This window comes from Megalops cyprinoides, chromosome 4 (assembly GCF_013368585.1).
Source record: "Megalops cyprinoides isolate fMegCyp1 chromosome 4, fMegCyp1.pri, whole genome shotgun sequence".
NCBI lineage: Eukaryota > Metazoa > Chordata > Actinopteri > Elopiformes > Megalopidae > Megalops > Megalops cyprinoides.
The window spans coordinates 16,365,749-16,392,399 of record NC_050586.1 but is presented as its reverse complement, the minus strand read 5'-3'; the positions used below and the strand labels follow the sequence as shown (position 1 = coordinate 16,392,399).

Below are 26,651 nucleotides of genomic sequence, written 5' to 3'. Positions count from 1 at the left end.
CCCGGCTACCTTTCCCGCTGCTGCACCCGGCAAGAGACGCGGGCACAGCGGCGGGGAGAGAGATCAGCAAGCGTCAACGGCTTCGCTCTCAGTCATTCATTCACACTCTGAGGAGCCGAAAGCCACATGAGCAAAGGAACCACTCTGCGTTGAAGGAGTAACGTTAATGTTTTCAGCTGGGATTTTTGGGAAGGGGCTCATTGCGTTAAAGAGAAGAAGAACAAAGTTTTAAAAGTTATGCAGCTAGCTGTTAATGTCGTAACAGTTAAATCAAATGTCTTTTAGATTATAGCTAACTCATGGATACGCAAACATTTCTTACGCCTAGCCACCTAGCTAGTTAGGTATCTAGTTACTATGTGAAATTGCATACATTTTCTATTCGAAGTATTCATTTGTTACTACAGATTTCTTGGGAGTTTCTGAGATTGTTCGCCAAGGCAGTCTACTTAGGAGTGACTTAAACTGACATAGGAGCTCAAATGCATGGCTAGCTAGTTGTCAAGTTAATGGGTTAACTACTAAGCACCTGAGCAGCACAGTTTTAACGTCAGCTAGCTAGCAACTTAGTTGGTTAATAATATGCAAACGAGTTTATCAATCAAAATAAACGCCAAACGTGCTCAGTGTTTTACCTGTTTTGATGTCAAGGCGGAATTGCCTAAGCTAGTTACCTGGCTACTAAGCCAAAACAACTGGCTATAGCTATATTTTAAATACAGAGCGCTAACTTTGCCTGTGTTTACAATAGGAGATCGGTTACTAATGCCAAGGAGTTTCCCGTCGATTACAGGTAACGTTTAATCATTTAATACTTTAAAGGTAATATACACAAGCCTTGGACGTAATATATATACAAAAATTGGACGTAACTACAAACAAATAAATTATTTACTAGATAAAACAGGTTGTTGTTGGAGGGAATTAATAGTTACCAACTAGTAACTATTGTAGCTATTTAGCTAGCTAGCCAACCACCGTGATGCGCGCTGCTTGAGGATGTCTAGCAGGTTGTTATCTGCTGAAGTTGTCAAACCTCTATGACCCTGCCCACTGAACGGCAAGAACGGACCCTTTCAAGCACTGCGCATGACACAGGCTGCTGGACAGCGCCAAAGAGGGAAATTTAAAAACGGTTTGGAAGACAAGTGAGCAGTCAAAATACCGTACACAGACGCACAATCAGACCACCCCAACTTCGGTTTATCCCGGACAGGTAAGACTTCTCTTTGTTAGCAAAGCTACCTACTCTCGATTTATGATTAAAGTTGTTGTTAAACTATCACAGTTAGTCGGCTAGCAAGATAAAGTCGCCCCACTGTAACATTATTCTTGTTCAGATGAAAATGACACTTGTCGCTCCGTGTCCAGGTAGACAGCTAGCTATAGAAAGCAAATTAACGTTACAGTAACGTTGAACTGATTTTGGTTTTGCTGGCTTGCTTTGTGATGTTAACGATATATTATCCATCCCGTTAGCCAATGTAAATGTTAAAATATTCTATTTTTATTTGATTTTAAATATATATACAAATGTTAATGTTAGCTTCCAAAATTATTCTAGCTTCACAGTTAACTTGCTATGGCTGTACACTTTGTTAGCTGTATCTATTTGGAAGATATAACAGAGAGCTGTTAACCCTAAATATTTACATTTTGTCTCACATAGCTGAAGAAGATTTATTACATTAGATCAATAGCTATTATCTGTCAGTTCAATATATTTAAACAATAAGAAATCAGGCGCTGTTGTTTTCATTCAGAATGTGAAAAGAATTATATTATTATTATTATTATAAATCCTCATTAAAGTCAACCATAAGTGAGCATGTTTTGATGGGCATTATTTTCATAGTATTTTGAGCAAATTCATCTATAAGATAGAGGTGTTTCATTTGAAAATAAAAGAATACATGTAGCTATTACAGCAGGAGGACCACTTTCCAGTATACTGTCAATGAATGAAAATATGCAAAATCTCTCTCAGGAAATGATAGAAAGCGGAATTACTTCCAGGATGTCAGGAATTCTTGGAAATTCAGGACAAAGTCACCACCCATCACCACAGGACTTCAGGTAAGGTTTGTTATGGTTGATGATAGTGCCTTCATGCAGTGCATTTGAAGTTTATTCATTTATACTAACTAAATATAAAGGGGTGAAATCATTGTGGTTAGATTATTTGTGTACACCTCCTGGCATGGTACACTTATGTGTCATCACGTCATTGCTTGGGAAAACGTTTGAACATCCATGCTTAATTGAACTTAGAAGGGCTAGTTTTGCAAGTGCCAAGGACCACTCCAACACTCTCCATCTATAATCTGAAGGTATGGACAGCTCTTTTTTGAGAATGGTGGAGGGGAGGGGGGGTTGTATGCAAAACCCTGAGAATAAATGATTTTCGGTCTGAATGGATCTGTCAGAACCCATCAGCTCTGTTTACACTCCTGCTGTCGGCACACGGAGAGCCAGAGCCCCTCGCTCGGGTGGGTCGGGGGGAGCAGGGGCTCCCGGGGTCACTAGTGGGGGGAAATGGCCTCCAATTAGAAAAGAGATGAGGGGGGCATTACGAGTGTTAAACCTCTGGGAAAGCTTGCTCCACCGCCTTCTTTTTAAACAGAGTGAAGGACAGGGACACTATACATGTTTTGCCTTGCTGAGCAAACAAAATTAATCTTTTTTTTCTCCTCCATGTATAATTGCATTCCAATGACCATAATATGTATTTTAAAAACACAGCTGCATGTACAATTATACTTCATATGCAATTAAGCATGAATATTTTGACCCCTTCCTTAATTAGAAGAGGTTCAAGGGAAATCATTTCTCACATGCAACCAATGCAACGAATGTATCACATGTGTAGCCTTGAGATTTAACTACGAAACAAAGAGTTCACAAACCATGTTCTAACCATGTTCAAATTTACCTTTTTCAAATTTTATTTTTGTGTTCATCTTATGTGATATTAATAGGATTATTTGTAAAAAGGTTGTGACCTCAGTTAAGTTGTAAGGTTTGGTCTCTGAATTTTGAGTTGTACAAACACCTGCAAACCCTTTAGCTGACTATGAAATTTCAGCAGAAGTTTTACCCTATTTACTGTATTTTAAATTTCAGTGACCTAGTACAACAAAATAAATTCCAGTTAAGTGTCTGGGTGCATTATTGGCTATAAAATATTTTTGTTTACGGTTATCCATCTTAAAATGTATTACTGTTAGTCATACACTGATATTTATTTATCCATGTTTTGTCATTCTGTTTAATAGGGTCCATTAAGCAGAGGACAGTACTCCATAAAAAAATTACTTCTTGCCAAATGAATAATTTTTAACATTATGAGTAGGAATAAAAAAGCAAGAAAAGATAGAATTGTTATCACTGAATCTATAAAGGGTTAATTTCATGATCTTTGTGTTGATGTGTTGATACTGATACAGTAGATGTACATAGTGTGCATTACTCATTTGCCTCAACAGTACATCTAATACAAGTAATGAGTGGTGCTTGGGTAACAGTGTGTAGGTCCATTCTTTCCCATTGCTTTTCCACCTAGCACTGAAGAGTTTTTTTTAAGTCTGATGCAATTATATGAGAGGTGCAAAATGATTCACGGTGTACAAGGGATGCCTTCAATAACTTCACCAGAGGCTAGAATAGCGAAAAAACATAACAAATGAGTGAGTGGTGTCTGTGTGTGTGTGTATGTGTGTGTGTGTGTGTGTGTGTGTGTGTGTGTGAGAGAGAGAGAGAGAGAGAGAAAGACAAAAATCTAATCTTTGATGCTCATTATCTGGTTTACATACGATCTATCTTTACTTAGAATTATGCGATTATTTGCCAGCATAGGGCTTGAGTCTCCTCTATCTTAGCTGTTTCTAGCTACCTGATATGCCTTCAAAACATTCAAGTTACGACGTTAAGCAAGATTGGCATAAATGCATTCAGTTTTGTATTGGTACATTTGAACGTTTGCGGTCGAAGGAATCGACCCCAGAACAACTTCATTCACGCTTGGCGTGGAATGTGTGATGTTTACTCTAAACGTGTGTATTGAGTGTTGACCTAGCGACACGAGATTGACGGGGCTGAATCAGTAATGCGGATAGTATCGACGTGGTTGTATGGCCCTTCTGTGTACATCGATGTTGCCTGTCACAAGGTTTGTAGACAATATTTTAACCTATTTTAATTTTTGAAATGAGTATTTGTATTCGAAATGAATTCGAAATTCATTTCGCCAACGCTTCGTGATAAAAGCAGGTTTCAGAGAGTTATGGGATATAAGTATGATTTTCATTATGACTTTTCTCATCGAAACTTATTTTCTATATGAAACTGATTTAACGTATCATGTTTGAAAAAAAAAATGACAGCCATCAAAAAGCACAAGGTATTTGGCCGATATTCACAAACTCATTAAACCCGTGTGGCATAATAGAAATATATTCAATAGATAACGGCTGCTATTTAATGTTATGACAGTACAATTTACATTCACTGTGTAGACCTGAGTCGGATGCACTTTATCATTTTATAACAAGTTATTGTTTGCATTGTCTCTGTTGCTGAACAGAAATTGCCACTGGGATGTGTAAACTGAGATATTTGAAAATTCCATTGGAATTGTCAAGGTCTGTGTTTTTCTATTGTCGGACGCCAACTAGTGAGAGCTAAAAGTTAGTTTTAAAACTCTAAAAGTCAATATATTTTTTTAAAATCTTACAAAATTCTAAAGGTTTTAGGCAACTTGTGAAGCAAGTGATATATAATGCCTACTTTCTTGATTCAAGTAGCCTACTGCACTGTATTGCCTGGTGAAATTGCATAACAAACTCTATGGTAACAGCATTCACACCCACATAACTGATATATTGCTGCTTTGTCACCAATAGTAAAAGTAGCTTGGTAGCTAAGAATGAAATATTACATACTATGAACTCAGATTAAGTCTATAATATGAGACAATTTCTCAAATGTGTTTAATACTTGCAAAGGTGGTAGTATGTTATTCCATATAATTTTGGATGAGACTGGGGAGAACATCAGACAGCTTAGAGGAGAACAGCAGACAGCTGCGAGGCATTTAGGAAAAGTTCTCCCCAAATGGAGACAGATATAACAAAGTTGGATCGTTTTGCATTTAGTAGTAACGGCTGTGTTGACAGTACAACATAATGTGGCAATGAAGAAACAGAGAGGAAATTCTCACTACTGCTATTACAATGAAAACCTTTGTATATAAGGTTGCTATGGCAGCCTTCTTGTTTGTCAATATTTTGATTGCTCAATGAGGAAATCAAGATAACAGTTGAGGAAGTGTTTTATGTGAGGGGGGAGGCGGAGAATCAAATTTCAAAGGTTAACTTGCCATCAAGGAGGAAAATAAAGCTGTGTGTGATGAAAAGTTTCACTTGAACAGGCGTCTGCATGAATAGAATAATTATTCATAAGCCTTACCAACCAGCAAGGGTGCCCAGGGCCACACTCAGAGCTGTGGTGGCCATGGAGCGAGTTTCGGGTAAAATGATGTAATTTATCGGGTGACAGGCTGCGTGAGCAGTGTGGCCTGACCCCACTGCCCCCACCCCGTCTATTGCACCACTGGGGGCGAGGAGGTGGAACAGGGCTGGAAAGGGACAGGGAAGCAGATGGCCTTCTATTTGTCCCTCTTGTGTCTGGACTGTCATTCCGGCAGATTAATGCAAGGGCTGGTTAAAAAAAACCCGGACACAATCAAGGAAGGGTCTGGGGGAAACAATGGAGCCACGTGCCACTGGGCAGACTGTCGTTTGGGGTACAATAGGTGATCATCTTTCAATAGACAGGCCAACTGTTGCAAACAACATGTGCCTACTCCACATTTCAAATGATTTCAGGCCGTTGTTTATTTATGATCCAGCCAATGGTGAGAGAGGGACTGTGGTCACCTGATTTGGGGGGGCTGGTCCTACAGTGCTGGGACTCACAAAATAACTGAATAGTGAGGGTTGTCATGGTGACCCCAATTATTGCACTCTTCTACAGTAAATGTAGGAAAGGACGACTGGAGAGGATTCAAGAAGCTTCTTCTCTTTTCTTCCAAGAAGCCTCCGTTTACAAAAGAAATAATAAATACGAGAAGAGAGGATCTCTCTTTTTGCTCCTTGTACTCAAGTGACAGGATTAAATCATGAGGTCTCCGCGGAAAGAGAATTTGACGATTTATGTTCTCAGCATGCACATCTAAACCTTACTTACATTCTGAGAAAGTGCATTGCTTTAATACACATCAGCAACGGTATTATGGAAATTCTTTTTTGCTTTGGAGAGTGGAGAGAAAGCAAAGAAAAGAGTAGAGATTAAGTGAAAAAAACGAAGTCACTTTTCATTACTTGCAAACATCTAACTAGATGAGAAAATGCTATAGTGTACAGTGTACTAGGATTCAGATAAAAAATGGTAAATGTTTTTTCAAAAGGTCATTTCAACAGGAAAGAAAACCTTTCAAGGTGAGTGCATTATGAAAGTAAAGGTCATCAATAAATCATGCCAATATAATCCCAAAAGTGAAGAGAAAAAATACATTCACACTGGGTAACAACTGAAAAATACACAAAACCTCAGATCAGCTGACACACAAAAGCACATCTGCAACTTGTGTGTAAAATTAAGCCACTGTGATTGACTGTAATGTTATTTGTAGGTTGGCTCTCTGTTGAAACAGACTGGGTTTCTCTGCAGGTTGCTGACCACAGATCCATCCCAGCTGAATGAGGATGACCTCCCAGGGGACCTGCAGTCTTTGTCCTGGCTCACCTCTGTGGATGTACCACGGTTGCAGCAGATGGCTACAGGCCGATTAGACTTCAACGTTGCCTCACAGAACAACCTGCTGGAGCAGCAAACAGGTAGACAGATGCCTGTATGCACACCAGCAGACCAAGATCACCGCACAATTTTAAGTACATGCTTTGGCAGACGTTTATGTAACCACGAAGAGTTTGTGACAAAACCACCATAGTGTTAGCAGATTTTTAGGATGATTGTTTACCTTTTTGACTACAGCCTAGCTCTTCCAAAGAACACACACCAAGATTTATGATGTCAGTCACATCCACTGAAAAGGGTGGTATGGACCCCTGTCATTAACAAGGGTGTTTTGTGCTTGACTGCAGCCCAGCTGAACAATATGAATGTGTCTGGAGGACAGGGCACCATGATTCACCTTCAGAGCAACATGCAGAACAGCCTTCTGGGAATGAGTGCCATTAGTGCCCACAGTGGAAACGTGAGTGACACTAACAAGGCGTTCTGATCAAGCGGTTAAAATATCTGTGTGTAGAGTGAAGAGAGCATAGTTGCATATGTAGACTTGTAAAGAATATTGTTTCCTGCCTCCTCCCTCTTCCTCAGATGACGGCTTATGCTCTGAATGGCCAGCCATCCCCAGGGTTCCAGTCCCACCCCTCTGTCTACCAGCCTTCTCCTCAACAAGTCTTCACCCTGGCACAGACTGGTCAGCAGGTACAACCCCTGACAACAGCGTAGTGGAAACTCTCCATACAATAGTCCAACACAGCTCTCACGAGATATACCTTGAGATATCAAACCATGAGACATACCTTTCAGAACCTTCTTAGAAATGTTGTCAGCTTTATGTTCTATAGCACTGAAAGCTGTTGTTGGAACTGAGTAGATAAGCAAAAACAAAAGGCAAGGTGCACAAACACAAACAAGAAATTTCTTGTCTCGCCCATAGTGTTCTCCTGGTCTATACAGCACTACCTCCTACAGTAACCAGAGCCCGTTCACCCAGCCCCGGCTCGCCCCTCACAACACCCAAGACCTGCAGCCAAAGTCCTTCCCCAAACCCATCTACTCCTACAGGTGAATCCCTTGGAATTCTCAGACTGATCGCTCTAAGTGCATTCAGACTCCAGTTAAGAAATATACATTTGCTTTCATGTTAAGTTGTTATTCATCTTTTATTGTAAAAGAGCGTGTGATAAACACTAGATAATACACTTTAGATAACACTGAGGCCTTGTGATATCTCCTCAGCTGTCTGATTGCTATGGCTTTGAAGAACAGCAAGACAGGCAGTCTCCCAGTCAGTGAGATCTACAGCTTTATGAAGGAGCACTTTCCCTACTTCAAGGTAAGCCTGGCACAGATGTTTCTAATTCAGGCTGAGAGAATCAGAGGGGATGAAGGAGAAGGGGTGTGTATCTGAGGCCATGGATTAGAGGAGTAACAAAGGTCTCTTGTTACACCTGGTAACTCTCAGACAGCACCAGATGGCTGGAAGAACTCGGTTCGGCACAACCTGTCACTGAACAAGTGCTTTGAGAAGGTGGAGAATAAGATGAGTGGCTCCTCACGCAAGGGCTGCCTGTGGGCTCTGAACCCTGCCAAGATTGACAAGATGGAGGAGGAGATGCAGAAGTGGAAGCGCAAGGACCTGCCAGCCATCCGTCGCAGCATGGCGAACCCAGGTTGGAGAAGAGCTCCTCATCTAGAACGAATCCATTCCATGAATCCAAGTTTTTAAGCAATTATGTGAGAATACTACAAGGCCATACCCGTAGCCCTCATGTAGACTTAAGTCCATGTTGCTAAATGATTCCTTTCGTTATGCTGCTTACTCTTAGACGAGTTGGACAAGCTGATCACAGACCGACCAGAGAGCTGCAGACGGAAGCCCTGTGATCCTGGAGCGACAAGGCTGCCCAGCGGTCCGACCGGCTTGAACCTCCCAGCCCAGCTGCAGCCCCAGCCCGTGATGACCCTGTCTCTGCAGTGCCTCCCGCTACACCATCACCAGCTCCAGGCTCAAACCAGGCTGACTCCTGGCTCACCTGCCCCTGCCCAGACACCTCCACTCCACACCGTTCCTGACCTCTCCCAGAGTCCCCTCGCCCAGCACCCCAACAAGCCACCGCCTGACTTTTATAACCTGCACAATGACGTGAATGCTGAGGTTGACACGCTGGATCCCAGCATCATGGACTTTGCTTTGCAAGGTATGTCACTCGGATATCATTCACAGATCTATGTCAGTGGGGGGGGGGATGGAAATGTTCTCAGTACAATAAAAACTGAAATGTTAGCAAGTTCTTGTACAGGGTAAAACACATCATGTGTTGTGGGATTGCAGTTTGTGAGATAAATGCACTTACCTGTGAAAGTAAACCTGACTTGCTGGCTTCCAGGGAACCTTTGGGAGGAGATGAAGGACGAAAGCTTCAACCTGGAAACGCTGGGCGCCTTTAACAATTCTCCCCTGCGGCTGTCCGACTGTGAGCTGGGTGCACCGGGCCTGACGCCGGCATCGAGCAGCAACAACCTGTCTTTCTCAGACCTGCAAGTGACAGGCCTGTACACCACTTACACCAGCCTGGACACCGTCTCCTCTCAGTACATGAGCGCACAGGGCAGCAGCAAGCCCATCGCACTGCTCTAACGCCGCACATAACGGAGCAAGAGGCACCCAGAGCTTTACTGAGGGCGTACTCAATACAGCAAAGGAAAACTGTCACAATGGCTCAAATTCTTGATCTCATGGGCACCAAAAACTCTTGATCTCCATCTTTTATTAGATTTTACCCCTTCAAACTGCATTTTGTAGTCCTGGTGTCATCAACCAAGAATGGTTCTGCAAACGAGCTTGATTTTTGACAGGGATGTGGTTATTCAACTGGACCTTTTCATTCGACTCATTGCGCAAGAAAAGACCACAGTAGCCAAAACCTCCACGTAAGGGACAATACTTGATCAGCCAGAAGAAAATGTATATTAAACAAGAAGGCTTTGTTTGGAGTTAATTCAGGGCCTGCAACACCTTCCCGTTGGAGCATTATACTTGATACTTGTGTCTGCGAATGCTGAACTTTGCCAAGCAAAGAGAACTTCAGAGGACGAACAACCAAATTTGGAGTCACTGTCATGGCAGCTTTGTGAAAGACTGAGTTACGCTGTAAATATGAACTCTTGGGGGAAGGCGCCATCAGCCCCAGCTTACTGTTGTCAAAGACAGCAGCAGGAGAAATGCTTTTGTTTCATTTACCTCCGACCAATGTTAGCCTAACGATTGTAGTTCAGTGTCCCGTGTTTACTGTACTTGTGCTAGGCAGTATTACCGTGTTGTATAAGTTTTTATTTATATTTATAAATGTAAGAAGTGAGAGGCATCGCTCAAGCACGGTTTCCAGCAGCTGCAACACTTCTACTGAGAACAAGTTTTTCATTTTCAATTTCAGTGATGACATTAAACATTTTAATACAAATGAAAAATACAAAAAAAAAAATTTTTTTTTACTTTGTTTACCCATCCAAAGCATTATAGGGCCAATATTAAAGTAAAATAAAGTACACACTATAATACTTTCTGAAAAAAGTTTAGCCAGATTGCCACTCCCACATAAGCATTGAAATTTAAAGAATGGCAGTCTTTCTCTCATATGGCTCTTCTCTGTCAGAACTGATTTGCACCTTGATCCAAAGTTTCTGTGATATCTGCAGCTGATTTTCCTGTGTGAAAATCCAAGAACATTTGATGCCATTACTAAAAATCATTCCCATTTTTATATTCAAGTTGTTTTGTATACATTATGGGTACTAAATTTTTTTTTAAAATAACTGTAAAGTATGTATGTAAAAACCATTAAAACATTAGAAATATTTAAATACAATAAAAGCTTAATGAGTTCAAATTCTATTCAATTTCCTGTTGAAACCCGCTTTATATTGCAGAGCTATTTAGAAACAGACAACCTCTCAGAATAAATGTCTCACTCATATTAATTGGTGTCATTTTCCATTTTCTCATTAGCCCGATGAAAAACATTTCACAGACTCAGTAGTGAAAGTGGCATTTATTCACAGAGCACGTGTAAATCCCCAGCACATCAAGCACACCATTATGCACTGGCACTTAAAATGACACATTCAGATTTGAGCCTTTGAGTTTCTTAGCAGCCCATATCCTATTACATGCTAGCATGTGACAAAATGCTCACTGAAATAAAATGTTACAGGCAAATGTTACAGTTATAGCTTTTCTCTGACAAAGTATTTACATGGAAGACCATGGAAACAAAAGCAAGGCCACCGAAATAAATGCTGGTGTATACCCGCATACAAAACCCGTGCTTCTGAAGTGATTACAAACTGCATGTTGATCATTCTTGCTCACATAACAATAAAAATGATTTGGTTTTGGCAGGAAAAACAGCAACTTACTAAAACGTCCCCTGTCAAGTCAGCTCCTGTCCCACAGCTTCAGAGAAGAGTTAATACATGAAACACCTGTCTCATTGGTACAGCGGTGCAGTAGCACCGCCCAGCTGAAAATAAGTTTCCCTTAGTCCACATTCCCCAATATGGACTGACTTGAGTTTTGGCACATCTGGATATGGCAGCCTGCTATCCTTCAACTAACATATTTCAGTGGCACTGGGATAAAGACACAAGTTGAACAGTAAAAAGGTAGATTTGTAAACCGAGCACCAACAACCTGCTTTTCCCAGTCTCTCTGGTAGGTCGCATAACAGAGACCCACCTTTGTTTCATGCATTCCACTGGCAACTGTGCACAAGTTCCTTCTGAAATGGTGGCCTGTAACCAACCTGTCAGTGTCAAGCCATGCTTACCCAAAAAACATGAACACCATGGCAAGGCACATCTGACTAAATAAGTCAGCTTCCATTTAATCACACTGTAAGCTGAAGCACTTCAGAACATTTTTTGCATTCTCACGGCACAATGGTGAAAATATGCTTATATGCCTAGGATGCTTCTACATGTAACTGCAAGTCTCTAACATATACAACAGGAATTGAGGGGACTTGGCCACACATGCCAATGTTGAGTCTGAAATGCACAAAGCAGGTTTAGTGGTCCACCACAAAAAATGGCTAGACACTGGAGGAGTGTAGGGGGTGAGGCTGCGTTAAGCTGTGCGTGGTTACAATCAGCGGTCATAGCAATATCCTGAGAATTATAAAAAAGTGTTTATTCCACCCGGTCACAGCAGAGAGCAAGCCATCACAGGTAGGTGCATTCAAACTGTCCTGAAGTCCATGGGCATAAACTGGCTTTCTGCTTTGGTAGACACTTGGAAGGAATCCCTGATATGTCTGTGTTGCCTGAGTTCAGTTCGTGGGTGTGCTGTCCATGGTGGCCAGCAGGTGGGAGATTTTGGCTCTCTGGGAGGGAGAGATGTTCTGGCTCATGTGGATGATGCAGTCCATGGCAACTTCAGGGTTTGCCTGCACTAAGCTGAGTTCACAAAAACACAGTCGTCAGTAACAGGGAAAACGCATAGGTAAAATCAATTGATATACAAATATTTTTAAGAAGCAACTACAGCAGAATTTCAAACTGGTCTTATACTGTAGTAAATATAGTTTGTGTATGTATGACCCTACCAACCTGCGGATATGCTTCAGAGCATAATCCCTCTTCAGGTACTTGATGTTCTCCCTGATAGCCGATCGTGTGCCATCTCCCTCCGCCAAGTTCTTCTCCAGCCATTCCACAACCACCTTGTTATTGTCCCACAGGTAAGCCTGAAAGCAGTCCAGACAGCATCTCCTCAAAACTTACTCCCTTGTCTACATAAATGTGCATCCAGAGATTCCATATTGGTATATACTATGCAAAAGTGAAGATACAGAGAATACCCTTTCAGCATTTGTAAAAGTACTTATAACACCAACATAGCATGCTGCCTCATCTTGTGTATAACTTAAAAGAGTAGTTTTTTTCAGCCTCTGCCATCGGTCACAGCTGCCACTGACCCACCTTAACGGTCCCCTCAGTCTCCACAAACCAGCGCCTCAGCATTGACTGGATGTGTCCGTCACTCAGCTCCTTGTTGGCCTGCAGAATCTCATTCTTCACCACGTCCTCCAGCAGGAGGCGACGTAGACGCCAGTAGAAGAAGCTTCTTGCATTCTTCCAGTCAAGGATGTCCTGTTACCAAACAACTGTAAGACCAGCTGCAAAATGGGCCCATTGCACAAGAAGTATAATAGTGAAGAACCTGGATTCATGTAAGAGCATTTAATAAAGGATATCACTGAGATGCAGACTATGCTTCAATTGTACAGTTAAATAGATAGGTAGAGTGAACTCACTGTAATCACACCCTTCTCCTGCATTCTCCCTGGAGTGTCATGGAGGTCCACAAACTGCACTGCCACCTGGTGGTAGATGGGTAGCAAGAACTCCTCTCTGGCCCTCAGCTTGCATTCAAGGTTCTTGCGCTCCTCCTCTGGCAGTTCTGGGGTACCTGTCCAGAGGTATGAACACATCAATCTGTAATGTCATAAAAGATTGTTATCTAATGAATCAACTCTAAAAACACCAAAGGGTCCAGGAACCACTGGAGCACTCCGTTTTCAGTAGCCTCAAGAAGATGCAATTACCTAACTGTTCAGCCAGTTTGGCATACACTGGGTCAATCCTGCGCATCGTTTTCAGCAAGTCTTTCCTGCGGAACTTGATCTCCACTGTGCCCTCTGCCTCCAGAACACCGCCCCTGAGTGGGGAAATAGATGGAGACACACCGCTTGGGGACATCCTTTCATCAGAGCATTCATGTGACCTCTCCTCCGTCTCTTGTTCTTGCTCTCACAAAGACATGCAGCCATCTGCCCACCTGCTCTCCCTATCTGCGTAGAGCTCCATGTAGAGGGGGTTGATGGTGGGGTCGATTACCACCCAGGAGCCCCCTCTCAGTTCTGCGTGTGGGGGGATGTAGACCAGGACTGGCTGGCGGAACTCACGCAGGCTGTCCACGATGTAGGCTCCGAATTTCAGCACCTGGTCATACATATCTGAAAAGCAGCAGGAGCCCCCACAGAAGGGTTACCGGGGTACAGAGTCACAGGAACACCCACTGTTCACCAAGCGCCTCCTGTTAACTACAGAAACAGTAGAAACGTGTCTCTATATCTACCTGATGTTTCGTCATCACCACCATCCCCATCATTATCATTTAAGCCATTTGCACTGTGTTGTTACCCTTCATTCCGCCGGAGAAGCCCCTCCAGTTGGCAAACACCATCAGGGGCAACCGCTCACGGTTGAAGTCGCGGATGACCTGAGCCGTTTTGAAGGCAGAGTCGGGGAACCACACCTGGCCTGCTTGCTGCAGGAGCTGAGAGAAACACGGTGAGGAAAGATCATTTCACTGTCCCATCCGAGATCAGCAAGTCAACTTTTAGCTTTACAGAAAGTGCAAGCCACTCACCTTGGCTTCAGAGTCCAAGTTGGCTGGGTCTGCAGGTATGGCAACCTCGACGGTACGTGTCTCCACGGCAATGACGCCCAGGGGAATCCCCCCTAACCTGTGGATACAATTTCCCATCAGTTGTCATACCCTTGTTCCTTGTACTGTCAGTTAAAACATGATATATCAAGAATGCGACACTCCAAATCGTTCAATATTCTGATGATTTTACAGACCCAGTAATTACTTCTATTAGGAGTGTAATTATTTCATTAACAAATGGCATACTCATTGAGACATTGGAATTCACAACAGTGAATGAAAGAATACTGATAAACAAACAAACAAATATTGCTCCAAGTATCTACAAAGACCTCCTGAAGGACAGGTTTTGCACATCACCTACATTTTTTGTTTAGTTATTTCTGAATCCCAGTGGTTTGAACTACATTGAAACATTCTGCAAAATATGAATGCTGTCCATATATTGTACTTTAGTTCATGTATTCATGTAAATACTGAATCACCATTCAGCATAATATCCACCCTGTCACCCCTGCACTCACCTGGCTCTACCCACCACCACAGTCTGTGCCCATGACCTCATCACCTCCATGAAAGAGCCATGATCGAAGAACCCGCTCTGCCAAGCTCCCTTAACAGCTGCAGATGAGACGATATCCAATCACACGTCTTGGTTCAGACATACATCAGTCACTTCAGTTAATCCATTCCTTTCTCCTAGATGAGTTTGGCTTAACCGCAACAGCAGTGACACTGCTCTTTAAAAAGTAATGGTGACTCACTCCATTCCCTGAGGTGTGCATATCATGTGTAAGCACCGGCAGAAGTCCACACACGTAACCCCATACCTAATGCCAGACATGTTATACGAGCAACTGACATCAGAACTCGGACCAAGTGCATAAAATATTCAGGGGGTATTCCTCTGGCATTCATATGTGAATCTGCTACATGTCCAGCAACCTTTTGCGGCATGCCTTGCTGCACATGAGCGCAGCTGAGTGTCAGAGAGCAGACAGGGGGGGTCCTCACTAGGATGGGGCCTCCCAGCCAGGAGCCAGCGCGGGTCGTAGGGGGCCTTGGTGGGGGTGAAGTCAATCTCCCTCTCCACCGGGTCTTTTGGCGGCAGAACAGGCACAGGGCTTTGCTTGTTCTGAAACGGCATGAACAGCACGCTGAGAATCCCCCCCCCAATGAGTCTGGACAACAGGCCCGCTCACGTTTAAGGAATCCCCCCCCCCCCCAGCGCTGTACCTTTGGCATGTAGGACAGCCACTGAAGGATGGTGAAGACGCCCTCAAAGTCATCCGGCACAGTGGTGTGAGTGACGCCGTTGTCGTGCATGATCTGCACACCTCCCAGCTGGTTATTGGAGGTGTAGACTTCACGCCCTAGCACCTGCCGGACAGCAGTGCCACGATATTGAGTGGGAATACAATTCATTCATCTTCACTTACTTACTCTACTTTTCAGTATGAGCTCCAGAGGCCTCATGTATCAATCATGCATATGCAGATTACATGAGTAACTGAGCAGGAATGATCACAACTTAAGCACACTGCAGTCCCTTAAAGTAAACCTAAGCAATGGATAAATACAGGGCAGCATGATACTATCACACACATCCACGGCAACTGTCTGTGCAGATTTCAGTGATGACTTTACTGCAGCAATTCATTTCCTTCCATTCAACCTCAGATCAAACGGTGTACTTTAACTTTTAATAGTAAATCAGAAATAAACGCAATTTTCTACCATACTCATACGTGATGCAGCACAATTTGGATCTGGAAGAATCCTGTTATCTGCCATTATCACTGCTGGCTCACTGCATTTCTTTGCAAAAGCAATGCATGTTGATCGCTCATGCTAACCCACTATTGGAAATTACAATTTATTTGTGCATATGAACAATTCTATGAACACTGCCTAAGAACAAACTCAATACATACAAATAATAGCATTATACTTACAATAAGAGACCATTCAGCCTGTCTGAAACAGCCTGTTCTCATTATAATACTCTTATGTACTTATGTACTGAATATGTACAATGGTAATTCTGTGTATGATTTTTAATTTAAAGTGAGTGAAATCACTTTGTAAGGTGTGACTGATGGGAAATTATTCAGAGGTGCACACAAACACGCTGGGAACAGACCTTGTTAAGGGCTCCAGCCCCTGTTAAGATGATGTGGGAGTTTTCCACCTGGATGACCCTCTGGCCCAGACGCACCAGATATGCCCCGATCCCAATGGCCCGGCACGTTACCTGCCGTCACAAAAGAATCACACAATGAGAAAGCCCAGCTGTGGCCTACACACTGTAAGCATCTGCAAAGGGCAGCTACAGCATAGTAGTCCCATGCTGTATCCCAAATCAATTGGAAGATAGTACTGAGACATGGCACTATAGTGCCATATTGGCCAAAGCGCCTCACCATACTGATGGTGATGATCTCCTCATATGCCAGGGAGGACTCCCCTGCGATGGTGCCAGACCCCCGCAGGTTCTCTACGCCCAGCCCCTCCTCTTTCCCAATGATGTCAGTGATGATGTACCTGAGAAGACAGCAACATGGCAGGTTAGGAGGTTGTGCCAAAAAAGGCCTAGTGGCTGCCTCCTTCTCAGTTCGCTCAACTGTGTGGCCTAACAGTTAAGATGGGGTCATGTAGTGCAAGAGACATCATGACCATAAGTGACTTTGAGCAGCATTTCAGTCTGTTATCACAAGAATAATGAGTAAGACATAATTAGTAATTATTATGAAATATATAATTAAGGGAAGAAAGTCTACCTGGACTCTCCTCCTTCCTCCACATGTTGGCAGTGCACCGAGTTGGTGGAGCTGATGCGGGTGTAGTCTTGAGGGGTTAGGTACAGGTATTTGAAACCCTGCAGATATAAACCAAAAGGTGAGATTATGCTTGGATCACAGTGACACACACACACACAGCTTTTCTTAAAAAAAAACCACCTTCAGGAAGGCCAGAAGCTTCTCTAGACATAGAATGGAGTGAGATGTCAGAGGCAAGAAATACTGTTCCAAACACATAACATATTGTTCACCAGTAGCATAGCCACACAGTGCCAAACACAGATGGCCTCTTCGTTGGAGTGCAGCCGTGAAGCCTGGCCTTACCTTATAGGGGTCCTCAGGGTCGACCCAAGCCACCTGGAACTTGTGTCGGATCTCCTCGGCCAGGCCGATGCGCGCCCCGCTGTTGGCAGAGATGTAGATGCGTGGGATGCCCTCCGCACGGGCCATCTCTGAGGCCCGCAGGAACAGCAGGTCCTCCTGGGGCCCGAAAGACCCGATCCTGTAGGTGATGTCATTGCAGATAACAATGATGTCACGACCCTCAGGATACTCTGGAGTCTTCATCCTCATCCTGAAGGCCACCATTCCCACCTGCAGGATAACATGAGGAGAGATGAGCAAAAGCCATTTTGCAAAAAACTTTAAGCAATTCTGATAATAAAAACAAAACAATGGCAACAATGGCAAAGCTCAAATAATTGCAGGACAATACACTACCAAGTAATCTTGTAATTTAATCTTGTAACACAGTTATATGCTAAACTTCGGCATCATCCGACTCAAATTGACATTCTGTAATGTCCTCACTAGAGCATGGGTGCACTGACACGGAGTTGATTCTCGATTGTCGATTCTCAATTCCCTCTAGAAAATGCACTATGTTCTACATTCAGCGCTTTGTGACAATTTTTATTGTGAAGATGCGCTACGAGAAATAAAATTTGACAGACTGATTGATGACAGTCCTCTCATACCTCATTATCACCCGGCAGCCGGTTCATCTGCACCAGTTGTCCCTGAGCGTCCAGCACCAGCTCAGTGCACATCAGCACATCTTTAGGGTAATTATCCCCTGGACCCCACATCTTAAACAGAGCCTGCAAAATGAAAACCAAGGAAGAACAGGGAGATCAATCTGCAGTCTATGAGTGGCAGAGTCTAATATATAGTACAAATCAAAGGTTTGGACACACCTGATTAAAATAATGAGAAACATGCATTCAAAGACATTTTGATCTAAAGACTTATGCTTAAAGTCTTGAAATGTGTTTCTTAGACAAATATAAATAATGAAGTTGATGCCTATGAATGAATTACTCTCCAAAAAAAAAAAAAACTTCATTTTTTTTCACTACCTTTAAGAATCTAAAATATAAGATAATTCTGATTTTGTTAACACTTTTTTGGTCACTGCTTAATTCTATTTGTGTTATTTCACAGTTTTGATGTGGAAAATAGTAAAAAGAGAAAGAAAAACCTTTCTATAAGTAGGTGGATTTAAGCATAAGTCTTTAGATCAAAATGTCTTTGACTGCATGTTTCTCATTACTTTAGTCAGGTGTGTCTTTTGACTGGTACTGTACGGCAGTATGATGACTGTGGTAGGTAGCAGCACCTGTCGGAACATCTCAGGGAAGTCGTACACATAGGTGGTCCCCAGACTCTGCGCTTGGAATCTCTTGGACTGAAGGAGATCTTTAGTGACGTAGGGGGTGTTGATCAGCATGCCGTGCAAGGGGCCCTGTTTGTCTCCGTAAGACTGGAACATGATCTGAAAGTGAAGCATAGGGGTCACTGATTCCAGTGTAATGTCAGACGTATTTGACATACTGCCTGAAAACCAGACAGTGCACAGTAATGGACCATTATCACTGTTTCAAACTTTTTTCAACCATTTCACCTCTAGAGTGGATCCCCTCAGTGTACTGCTTGTTGATATTTCAGATGATAGGTGGCAGAAATTACAAATCTCTTTAAATTTAAATTCCCTATCTGTGGCCACATCACTCAACCAGAGCTGGTTAGTACATGTTGACCAATATCAAAAACCCCAGACTGACTACTGAAATAGACTGAGTAAGCCTTTCAATTTTTGATATCTGTGTAGTGTAAGCGTAACTAGCTAGCTGATGGACGTTCAATTCAGATGGCAGCTATCCTGAAATGATTCGGGGGTGAGGACTGGATAAGTAAACTGTCCCTACCCCCAAAAAACAAATGTGTTATTACACAACACAAGTCTCATATCTAACTAGGAAGAAGTCAAAAGAGAAACTGGACTGGAAGGACAAACACATATTAACTGCTGGACAGAGTTATACTCCTGGGTTTTCTCATAAATTATACCAATTTGTTCAATTCTTCTACGTGTATTTTACTGTACTGTACTGTGTTACCTGTCCAGAGCTGGGGTCAGTGACCTCTTTGTACAGGCTGATGTCCAGGTAATATCCCGACTCGTTGGTGAGGAAGAGCCGGATGGGGATGGCCAAACCCGTGGGCGTCAGGCGGATGTTGATCTTCAGCTCGGCTTGCAGGACGCGAAGCTTCCACAGCCGGCTACCATAGCGCATCACCATGGAGCGCACGGACTCCTCGATCTGAGTGGGGATCACAGGGACAAAAGACTGAGTAAATGAGCAGTAGGAGCACGGGCCTCTCCGGGACCATTCAACATTCCCCTCATGCTAATCCTAAACACTGTGCAAAAGGTGAGTCCTGATGCAGAGACAGTGCAAAGAGGCAGAGCTCATTTTCACCTCAGACAGACAGAGATGTGCTGACCTTAGAGGGGTCCATGATAACAGTGGGGACAAAGTTGAGGAAGATATGGTTGCAGTCGGTGCGCACAGTAGTATTGCTGAAGGCCACCTCTAGCTCATCCATAGCCTCCAGCAGCAGCCTCTCACCCTCATTCTGCAGGTACTCAAAGGAGGCTTCCTGGAAGGGAGAGAGCACGGCACAATCTCACAGCTAGAGGACCTTCACCCTAAAATACTTATGAACCCCAAGAGACCCAATTCCTGCAGTACTTACCAATTAACAATCTCAGAAGCTTCAAAGGATTTCATTTGACATACACTGGCTACTATCCAGTCAACACTCAGTTTAGACATTCAAATCAGCTGCTTCAAGGAGAACAAACAGCTTTCAGAATGACCTCGCTGCTGTGGGACTGCATGGCATTGGCATACCTTGGTGATGAGGTCAGAGTGGCGTATTATGGCCCTGATGAAGAAACGGTAGTCTGTGACCTCAGCACCCTCTTCCACGCGGGCAGCGCCCAGGTACAGGTGCATTTTGTGGTTGGCGCAGGGCACCGCCGTCAGGTCAAAGTTGCGCATGCGGTTGAGCTCCAGTTGGAAGGCCAGGGCTGGCTCCAGGTTGCGGTAGATGCGGTCCTCCTGGAACTGCATGCAGAGGTGGAGGTGGAGATTAAAGGTGAAACAGTCTGCAGCATTATCAGAGGGTTCTATCATATAATCCTGACATTCAACCCAGGACACTAAAAGACAGCATTAACAGAATCAAAAGAAGTTTTTGTTACCTCATCTCTAGATCTGAAAGTGAAGAACTTGGGAAATTCTCTCTGTAAAAAAAAAAATTTATACCACATCTGAGGAGGCATTTCCTAGTCACATTCACATTATTCAATAGCTCAGTAGTAAATCATATTTAAAATGTGTTAGTAATTACATTCATGGACATTTTGCAGTTGTAAATGTAATTGAGCAAAAATAAAAAAAAAAATCTTACCTTCTGTGCAACTAAAAATGTGATTCTTCTAATTCCGTATTCATAGAGTATGGCTTTCTGAAATCATAGGAATAGCATTACATTTGTATGCAGAGAGAGAAATTGTAACAGGATTTTTCCCCAAATCTGAAAGTAAATTTACTAAGACCACAGCACAGCACTCACGTTAGGGAAAGGTTAGCCAGCGCTGAAAATACAGAGCTTGACTCAGACACCCCTGCTGTACAGCAGCTCACCTTGGACTGCGCGTAGGTACTGAAGGCCGTGACCAGAGCGTCATCATCCTCAGTGTCCGCAGTCTTGATGGAAACATTGAGGATGTGGATGGGGTTCTCCTTCATACTCTGCAGAGGGTTGGGGGGACACTGGCCATGTCAGAGCCTAAACCTGGGTAAGCGGACACAGCCGGCCCCCTGCCCTGGTTTCCTGCTCTGCCGGCTTACCTTGTAGTTCTCCTCGTCGTAGAGGGTGGAGCATGCCTCAGAAAACAGTGGGCTCTCCAGCACAGGCTCCGCAAAGCAGGAGATCACCTCGTCAAAATTCCTTCAAAAACACGCCACAGCCGTGATCAGGACATCTCCGGCCACTGCCCCCAGAGAAACTGTCAAAACCCCACTCACGCCCTCTCATTGATGGGGATCTAGTCAGCATCAAACTGAACAGGCCTGTTCTCATTGTTACCACAGACACCTTGAATGCAGCTGAAAACCAGTCTGCTGGTGACATTTTTTTTTGACCATTGTTCTGTACCTCTTGAAGTCCTCGAAGCACTGGAAGGCAACCATGGCCCCCATCCTTTGGCAGGGGGGTGAGAGCGCCCCTTCTAGGAAGAGCTCACTGCCCTGCCGCCTCATCTCAAACTGATTGGAGTTCAGTGGAACTGACACCCTGTCGAATGAGAGGAAGAGACTGATCAAGGCTGCCAAGGGTACAGGGGAGAGGGGTCAGTTGAGGGTGTGAGGGTCACAGTGCAGCGCATGGCTGTTTAGTAAGGTGAATGTGGGTATGCAATGAGAGCAAGTCTACACGACCACTAATCCGCAAGGGGAGATGGAAAATTGCATATGCCTTGTAAGGTACTTGATCCGAATGCTTTGCATCTTCCTAGTAAACGGTACCAAAGCCTGCCATCTTTTTCAGGCACTGGGTAGATAGGCACAACCTAAGCTACTACAGAATTATAAAATTTGCAGAGATTTGAAGACTGAACAATGTACCCTTTGGCAAACTTCACACTGTCTGAATAATTCATGAGGAGCACAGAAATGCTATTTGCAGGAGCTAGATTCAGCTCAGGTTGAGCGAAGCAAAAAAAAAAAAAAAAAAAAAAAAAAAGCGCAAACAAAAGGAAAAACTGGGACAGCTGTTTATAAGTCTATAAACATGTAGATAAGTTTATTTACATATGCCATCTTCCTGATATTAAGAGACATTATGCAAAAATGCGCAAAAAAAGACAAGCAGCACAGCACATACACGCTGAATGGCAAGGCAACATACAAAGCCAGGTTGCTCAGCTAAGTGCCATCACAGTAAAGAGCTGTACTCTACCTGTTCAGAGTAGGGCAGCTTTCTCTGAAATAAGACCATTGACATGTCAGTGTTAGCTGGGGATTTATTGCAATAACTGGATTAAGATTAGTTTTAGCACTGCAGGGAGTACTTGTTTCACACATTTGCAATGCTTTTTAATAAAATCCTTTTAAGTAATTAAAAGTTCAATCATTCAGCATCAACTGTGAGAAGCCAGTAAAGCCACAGACAGTTTTTTGAGGTTTGGCCAAAAGGTTAGGAATGTCAGATTTAATGTTTCTGCCCGATGGAGGCACACCCTGAACTTAAGATGTGTTAAAAATTAGTGCTTTCAGTAAAACTGTAAAACACTTCCATGAGATGCTTAAAACTGAAGGTTCTTTACACGTCCACTGCCACAGGATCAATTATTCTGCCGAATTGGATGCATGTGGGGAGAGATAAAGACATCAGCCTGTCAAAACTGTTGAAAACAACTCAAAAGTCACACTGCACTACAGAAGCAACCAAACCTATTATTCAATAAGAGAAAGTGAACGGCCATGCAGTAATCTATATGAGGTGGGGGAAAAAAATAAATTTACATCTCTTCCATTCGTTAAACAATATTATACCTTGAAAGCTGGGGATGGGGATATAGCTGAATGTGATGTGAAAAGGTGGTGGCCCTGTAGGGTCAGTACCTGTTGGGGTGGGATGAGGGTAGCATGAACTGGAAGTCCACAGCGCAGGTACCATCCTGCAGCTGGTGGTGCTGGAGGCTGTTCAGCTCATAGGCAATGTAGCCCCTGCGCACATATACCTGGAGGAGGAGCCCGGAGGGTGAGACGGACAGCTCCCATTTACATGCACATACCATAAAACCACCTCTGCCGTGTCAGAGGACCCGGGATGCTTCTTTCAGGGGCTCACCTCCAGGGCGGCCATGCACACCACCCGGTTGGAATGGTAGAAGAAATTGGGCAGGACGTCAAATATGGAGGTCTCTGACAAGATGAGTTTCTGTGGATTGAGATGTTGTGCAGTCAAAACATTCAACAGGGACAAGAAGGAACAAATCAGGTTGATAATCTAACACGAGGAGCAAATTCTTTCCACAACTCACCTTAAGGTTCTCTGGGCAGAACTGGTGTCCATACATATCAATCGCCGACAGGAAGATGGACTCCACCTGGTTGTGCCTTAGCTCATAGGAGGGCAGGTGGGAAGCTATCAATACCTGAGGAACAACAGTGTTTGCTTATTACATTATTATTTATGTGCTTAACATATATCCAGCAACAATGAGGACTTATAACAACTGAAGTAATTCATCTCATACATTCAGAAACCTACTATATAGCTGTATATTATACTGGGTCTACTGAGGGAAAGAACTTTGGTGAAGGATGCAAAAACACTGCCCAATAAGGAATATATATCCACAGCCCCCCAAATTCAACTGCATGCCTATAAGCAACTGCAGCTCCGAATGAATCTAGGACCTTACCTGTCTGGCCCGTAGTGCCACCTTAGAGTTCTCCATCTTGCTGAGCTGTGTGAGCTCATTCAGGATGGCCATAAGCTCATCTGCCAGAGTGGGGTCCCGCCCACACAGTTGGTCCTGCAACAGGCACACCGTCACGTCGAACCTGGACAACCTGATCAGACTCGTTTTCGAAGGAATGGGTATATGCTACTGCACTTAAACACTCTTATGCTGTCACAGTCCTGCACTGAAGCCCTGATTTACAGAACCTGAAGTGAATTCCTGCCTGCAACAGTATTATCCTGCTGTCAGAGAACTGCCCAATCAGCCTATTATATGTATACATAAGGGGAGTGAGGGAGCACTTACAATGAGCATGGTGACCAGGATGTTCTTCTTGGAGACCTGGGCGTGGGAGAAGATGCACTCCAGCACTGGGGTCATGTCAGGCTTGTACTGCTCCCTCAGGTTGATTACACACTTATCGTAGTGAGCTGCACGCAAAAGGCAAGCAACAGTGTTTCTGTCTATTGTAGTATATCTGATGGTAGTAATCTCATGCGAGGAATTCCTCCACTTCTGACTCATTTACCTTGCTGGAATTGCATTTCTACTTCCAGGTACCGCCTCAACAGGTCCAACACCACAGACTTCATGTAACCGCGGATTCCACTCCGGTACCTAGGGATCATGACACACAGCACGTGACCTCTCTCTTTCATGACCTGCAAATAGACACGGCAGTTTGTTGTTAAGAGAAAACGGCAGTTCTGACCTTTGAACTAGCTGCACGATGCTCTGGGTGTTCATGAAGAAGACTTCGCGGTCAGGCTTTCTTTGGAGGGTGGCAGCATGGCTGTCCAGGATATTAGCAATCTGCAAACCATAATGATGATTAAAGCCTTCATGGTGAAAGGTTTAAAATTCCTTAAGAGAATGATATCATGTGAAAACCTAGGTCCAGTGTTATGTACTCAACTCAGTTTAGTGTTAGTCAGTGCATGGCACTTACATGCACCATTTCTCTACAGTGACATCACAAATACAGAGAATTAGCGGTGTGGTCTGAAGTGCATTTGGACTGATACTCACCCTCTGGCTGGGAAACTGGCAGAGCACGGAGGTGATGTTGCTGGCGTACTGGGCCATCACCTTGCGGATGGCCTTCTCCACAGAGACGGGGATGCGCCCCGACACGCTGGTCATGATCTCCTGGAGCTCCAGCAGGGGCAGTGATGGGTCCCGCAGTGTCTTCATCAGGGTTCCCACCCACTGCTTCACCTGCAGATCAAGAAAGAGCTAGGTTTTCTTTTCTGACTGGAGACTGCTTTACAGTGTTTACAATGCTTTACAATTAGGGGAAGGCCTGACCTTGCTGCTGAAGTAGGGCTCCATGAGGCAGTAGCCATCCATGACTTTGACCAGGTTCTCTAGCACACTGTGGAAGACCTGGTGCAGCTTTTCCCCAGTGATGGGCAGGGGCTGCTGGGAAGGCAGGGTCATGGTGTTCAGCTCCACCTGGGAGAGGAGAGGGAGAGAGAAAACAAGACTTCAGCCTCCATGCACACCCACCACCAGATGCAATCACGGAGCTGCCACTGGCCTATTCCACGTGACATCACTCATCGCGCAGGCGCTCATGAATGGAACGCTGCCGGCGGAACTTGCCGGGTGGAGGCAGCTGGGGTCGTCCAGCTGCAGACGGGCCACCACGCAGCCAGGCTCCAAGACGGCACCGGGCCGCTTGACAAAGTGCACGCAGCCAGACTCCTGCACGCTCAGTGTCATCACCATCTTCATCACCTGCAGGCAGACCACAAAGCGGGTGAAACTTATCAAAGCACATACTTATAAAGTCACAAATATCCACGTTTATCATTTGAAACAAAGTTCTTGTCATATCCATTACTGTATGTACATGTGAATACAATCTTTACAGCACAGCTAGGCTATTGTCAGAATTATTGTACAGGCTAAAATCAGTTGCTAACTTAGAACCATTAAATACAAAGGAAGCTGAAAACCTATAAACTAGAGCAGACTGCTTTGTAGTTTGTTGAGTAAAGACTTGTCTTAATATATTAATTATCTAAATTATGGTTCACCTCAATTTCTGCATAGGAATTTCCAGCACAGATGTGGCCTCCATCCTCCACCAAGTACTGCAGCAGTTTACCAGCAGAGGGCGACCTAAGCACTGTGGGGTCCTTCTCTTTCTCAAATACACACGTTTTGTTTCCAATAGTGATTCGATAGCTAGAGGAGACACGCACAGAAAGGCAATAAAATATACAGCTTCCTTTTAGACAATAACATTACTGGTTGTATAATTAAATATTTAACAATTATTAATCATTAAACCACAAATAACATACCAACTTGGTTGGATTAGATCCATGAGTCTCACCCTGTACAGACATCTCACCTGTCCACTTCCTCCTTCATGTAGGTGGTGTAGCTGCTGCCATTGTAAGAGAGCAGGAGGCCTCCGTCGCTTAACCTGTGCACATCGATCTCATTGTCTGAGCCGTTCATGATGATCACAAATGTGGTGGGGGATTGGCGGGCTACCTGCATTACAGTGACAAGGTCAGTGCAGCCAAGTGGTAACCATGCACAGTATCACAAATGATCTAAAATCTGAAAGATTAAGTAAGTGCGAAATAAATGTTTTTTATACCTTGAGACAGTACTTGATACCTTCATATATTAGGTCCACATCGACAGTGTTGACTAGACTAGCAGCAGGCAGCACCTGGCCCCTAAAAGAAGAATATGTTCAGTCTCTCCAGCAGTGATCTCCAACAAGGTGGCACACGGGCAT

General features: G+C 43.8%; 2 protein-coding genes across 9 annotated transcripts in view; one reads left to right on the top strand and one right to left on the bottom strand.

Moving 5' to 3' along the window:
- Window positions 1-1,131: 1,131 nt before the first annotated feature.
- Window positions 1,132-9,451, top strand: foxn4 (forkhead box N4). Its single transcript, XM_036527973.1, has 10 exons — window positions 1,132-1,216; window positions 1,988-2,076; window positions 6,730-6,896; window positions 7,164-7,276; window positions 7,402-7,512; window positions 7,748-7,875; window positions 8,050-8,146; window positions 8,276-8,483; window positions 8,640-9,011; window positions 9,201-9,451. Exons 2-10 carry the CDS (start codon window positions 1,991-1,993, stop codon window positions 9,449-9,451), a joined length of 1,533 nt encoding a protein of 510 aa, XP_036383866.1. The 5' UTR covers window positions 1,132-1,216; window positions 1,988-1,990.
- Window positions 9,452-10,856: 1,405 nt separating this feature from the next.
- Window positions 10,857-26,651, bottom strand: part of acacb (acetyl-CoA carboxylase beta) — a 30,745-nt gene continuing 14,950 nt past the window's right edge. For 6 of the 8 annotated variants that reach the window (XM_036526525.1, XM_036526524.1, XM_036526527.1 and 3 more), the window contains 40 exons: window positions 26,508-26,589; window positions 26,253-26,398; window positions 25,933-26,083; window positions 25,496-25,630; window positions 25,199-25,345; window positions 24,920-25,108; window positions 24,603-24,703; window positions 24,420-24,508; window positions 24,197-24,321; window positions 23,849-23,962; window positions 23,465-23,578; window positions 23,272-23,361; window positions 23,043-23,161; window positions 22,745-22,771; window positions 22,378-22,401; window positions 21,577-21,714; window positions 21,270-21,369; window positions 21,063-21,170; window positions 20,827-20,883; window positions 20,618-20,659; window positions 20,265-20,480; window positions 19,855-20,010; window positions 19,467-19,670; window positions 18,686-18,841; window positions 18,045-18,167; window positions 17,392-17,661; window positions 17,047-17,144; window positions 16,690-16,810; window positions 16,410-16,520; window positions 15,503-15,646; window positions 15,281-15,401; window positions 14,791-14,887; window positions 14,246-14,342; window positions 14,017-14,152; window positions 13,652-13,829; window positions 13,419-13,531; window positions 13,128-13,282; window positions 12,793-12,963; window positions 12,421-12,557; window positions 10,857-12,267 (listed from right to left, as the gene is read on the bottom strand). In XM_036526525.1, coding sequence (XP_036382418.1) covers window positions 12,141-12,267; window positions 12,421-12,557; window positions 12,793-12,963; window positions 13,128-13,282; window positions 13,419-13,531; window positions 13,652-13,829; window positions 14,017-14,152; window positions 14,246-14,342; window positions 14,791-14,887; window positions 15,281-15,401; window positions 15,503-15,646; window positions 16,410-16,520; window positions 16,690-16,810; window positions 17,047-17,144; window positions 17,392-17,661; window positions 18,045-18,167; window positions 18,686-18,841; window positions 19,467-19,670; window positions 19,855-20,010; window positions 20,265-20,480; window positions 20,618-20,659; window positions 20,827-20,883; window positions 21,063-21,170; window positions 21,270-21,369; window positions 21,577-21,714; window positions 22,378-22,401; window positions 22,745-22,771; window positions 23,043-23,161; window positions 23,272-23,361; window positions 23,465-23,578; window positions 23,849-23,962; window positions 24,197-24,321; window positions 24,420-24,508; window positions 24,603-24,703; window positions 24,920-25,108; window positions 25,199-25,345; window positions 25,496-25,630; window positions 25,933-26,083; window positions 26,253-26,398; window positions 26,508-26,589 — 5,029 coding nt within the window. In that variant the 3' untranslated portion in view covers window positions 10,857-12,140. The other 2 variants (XM_036526526.1, XM_036526532.1) reach the window with 2 other exon arrangements.

What these genes read in the sequence shown, in the direction of transcription:
- foxn4 (XM_036527973.1), top strand. Translation starts at nt 1,991, where the DNA reads ATGATAGAAAGCGGAATTACTTCCAGGATGTCAGGAATTCTTGGAAAT. An exon ending in CCATCACCACAGGACTTCAG is followed by an intron (nt 2,077 to 6,729) that starts GTAAGGTTTGTT and finishes GTTTCTCTGCAG; the next exon opens with GTTGCTGACCACAGATCCAT. An exon ending in CATGGACTTTGCTTTGCAAG is followed by an intron (nt 9,012 to 9,200) that starts GTATGTCACTCG and finishes GCTGGCTTCCAG; the next exon opens with GGAACCTTTGGGAGGAGATG.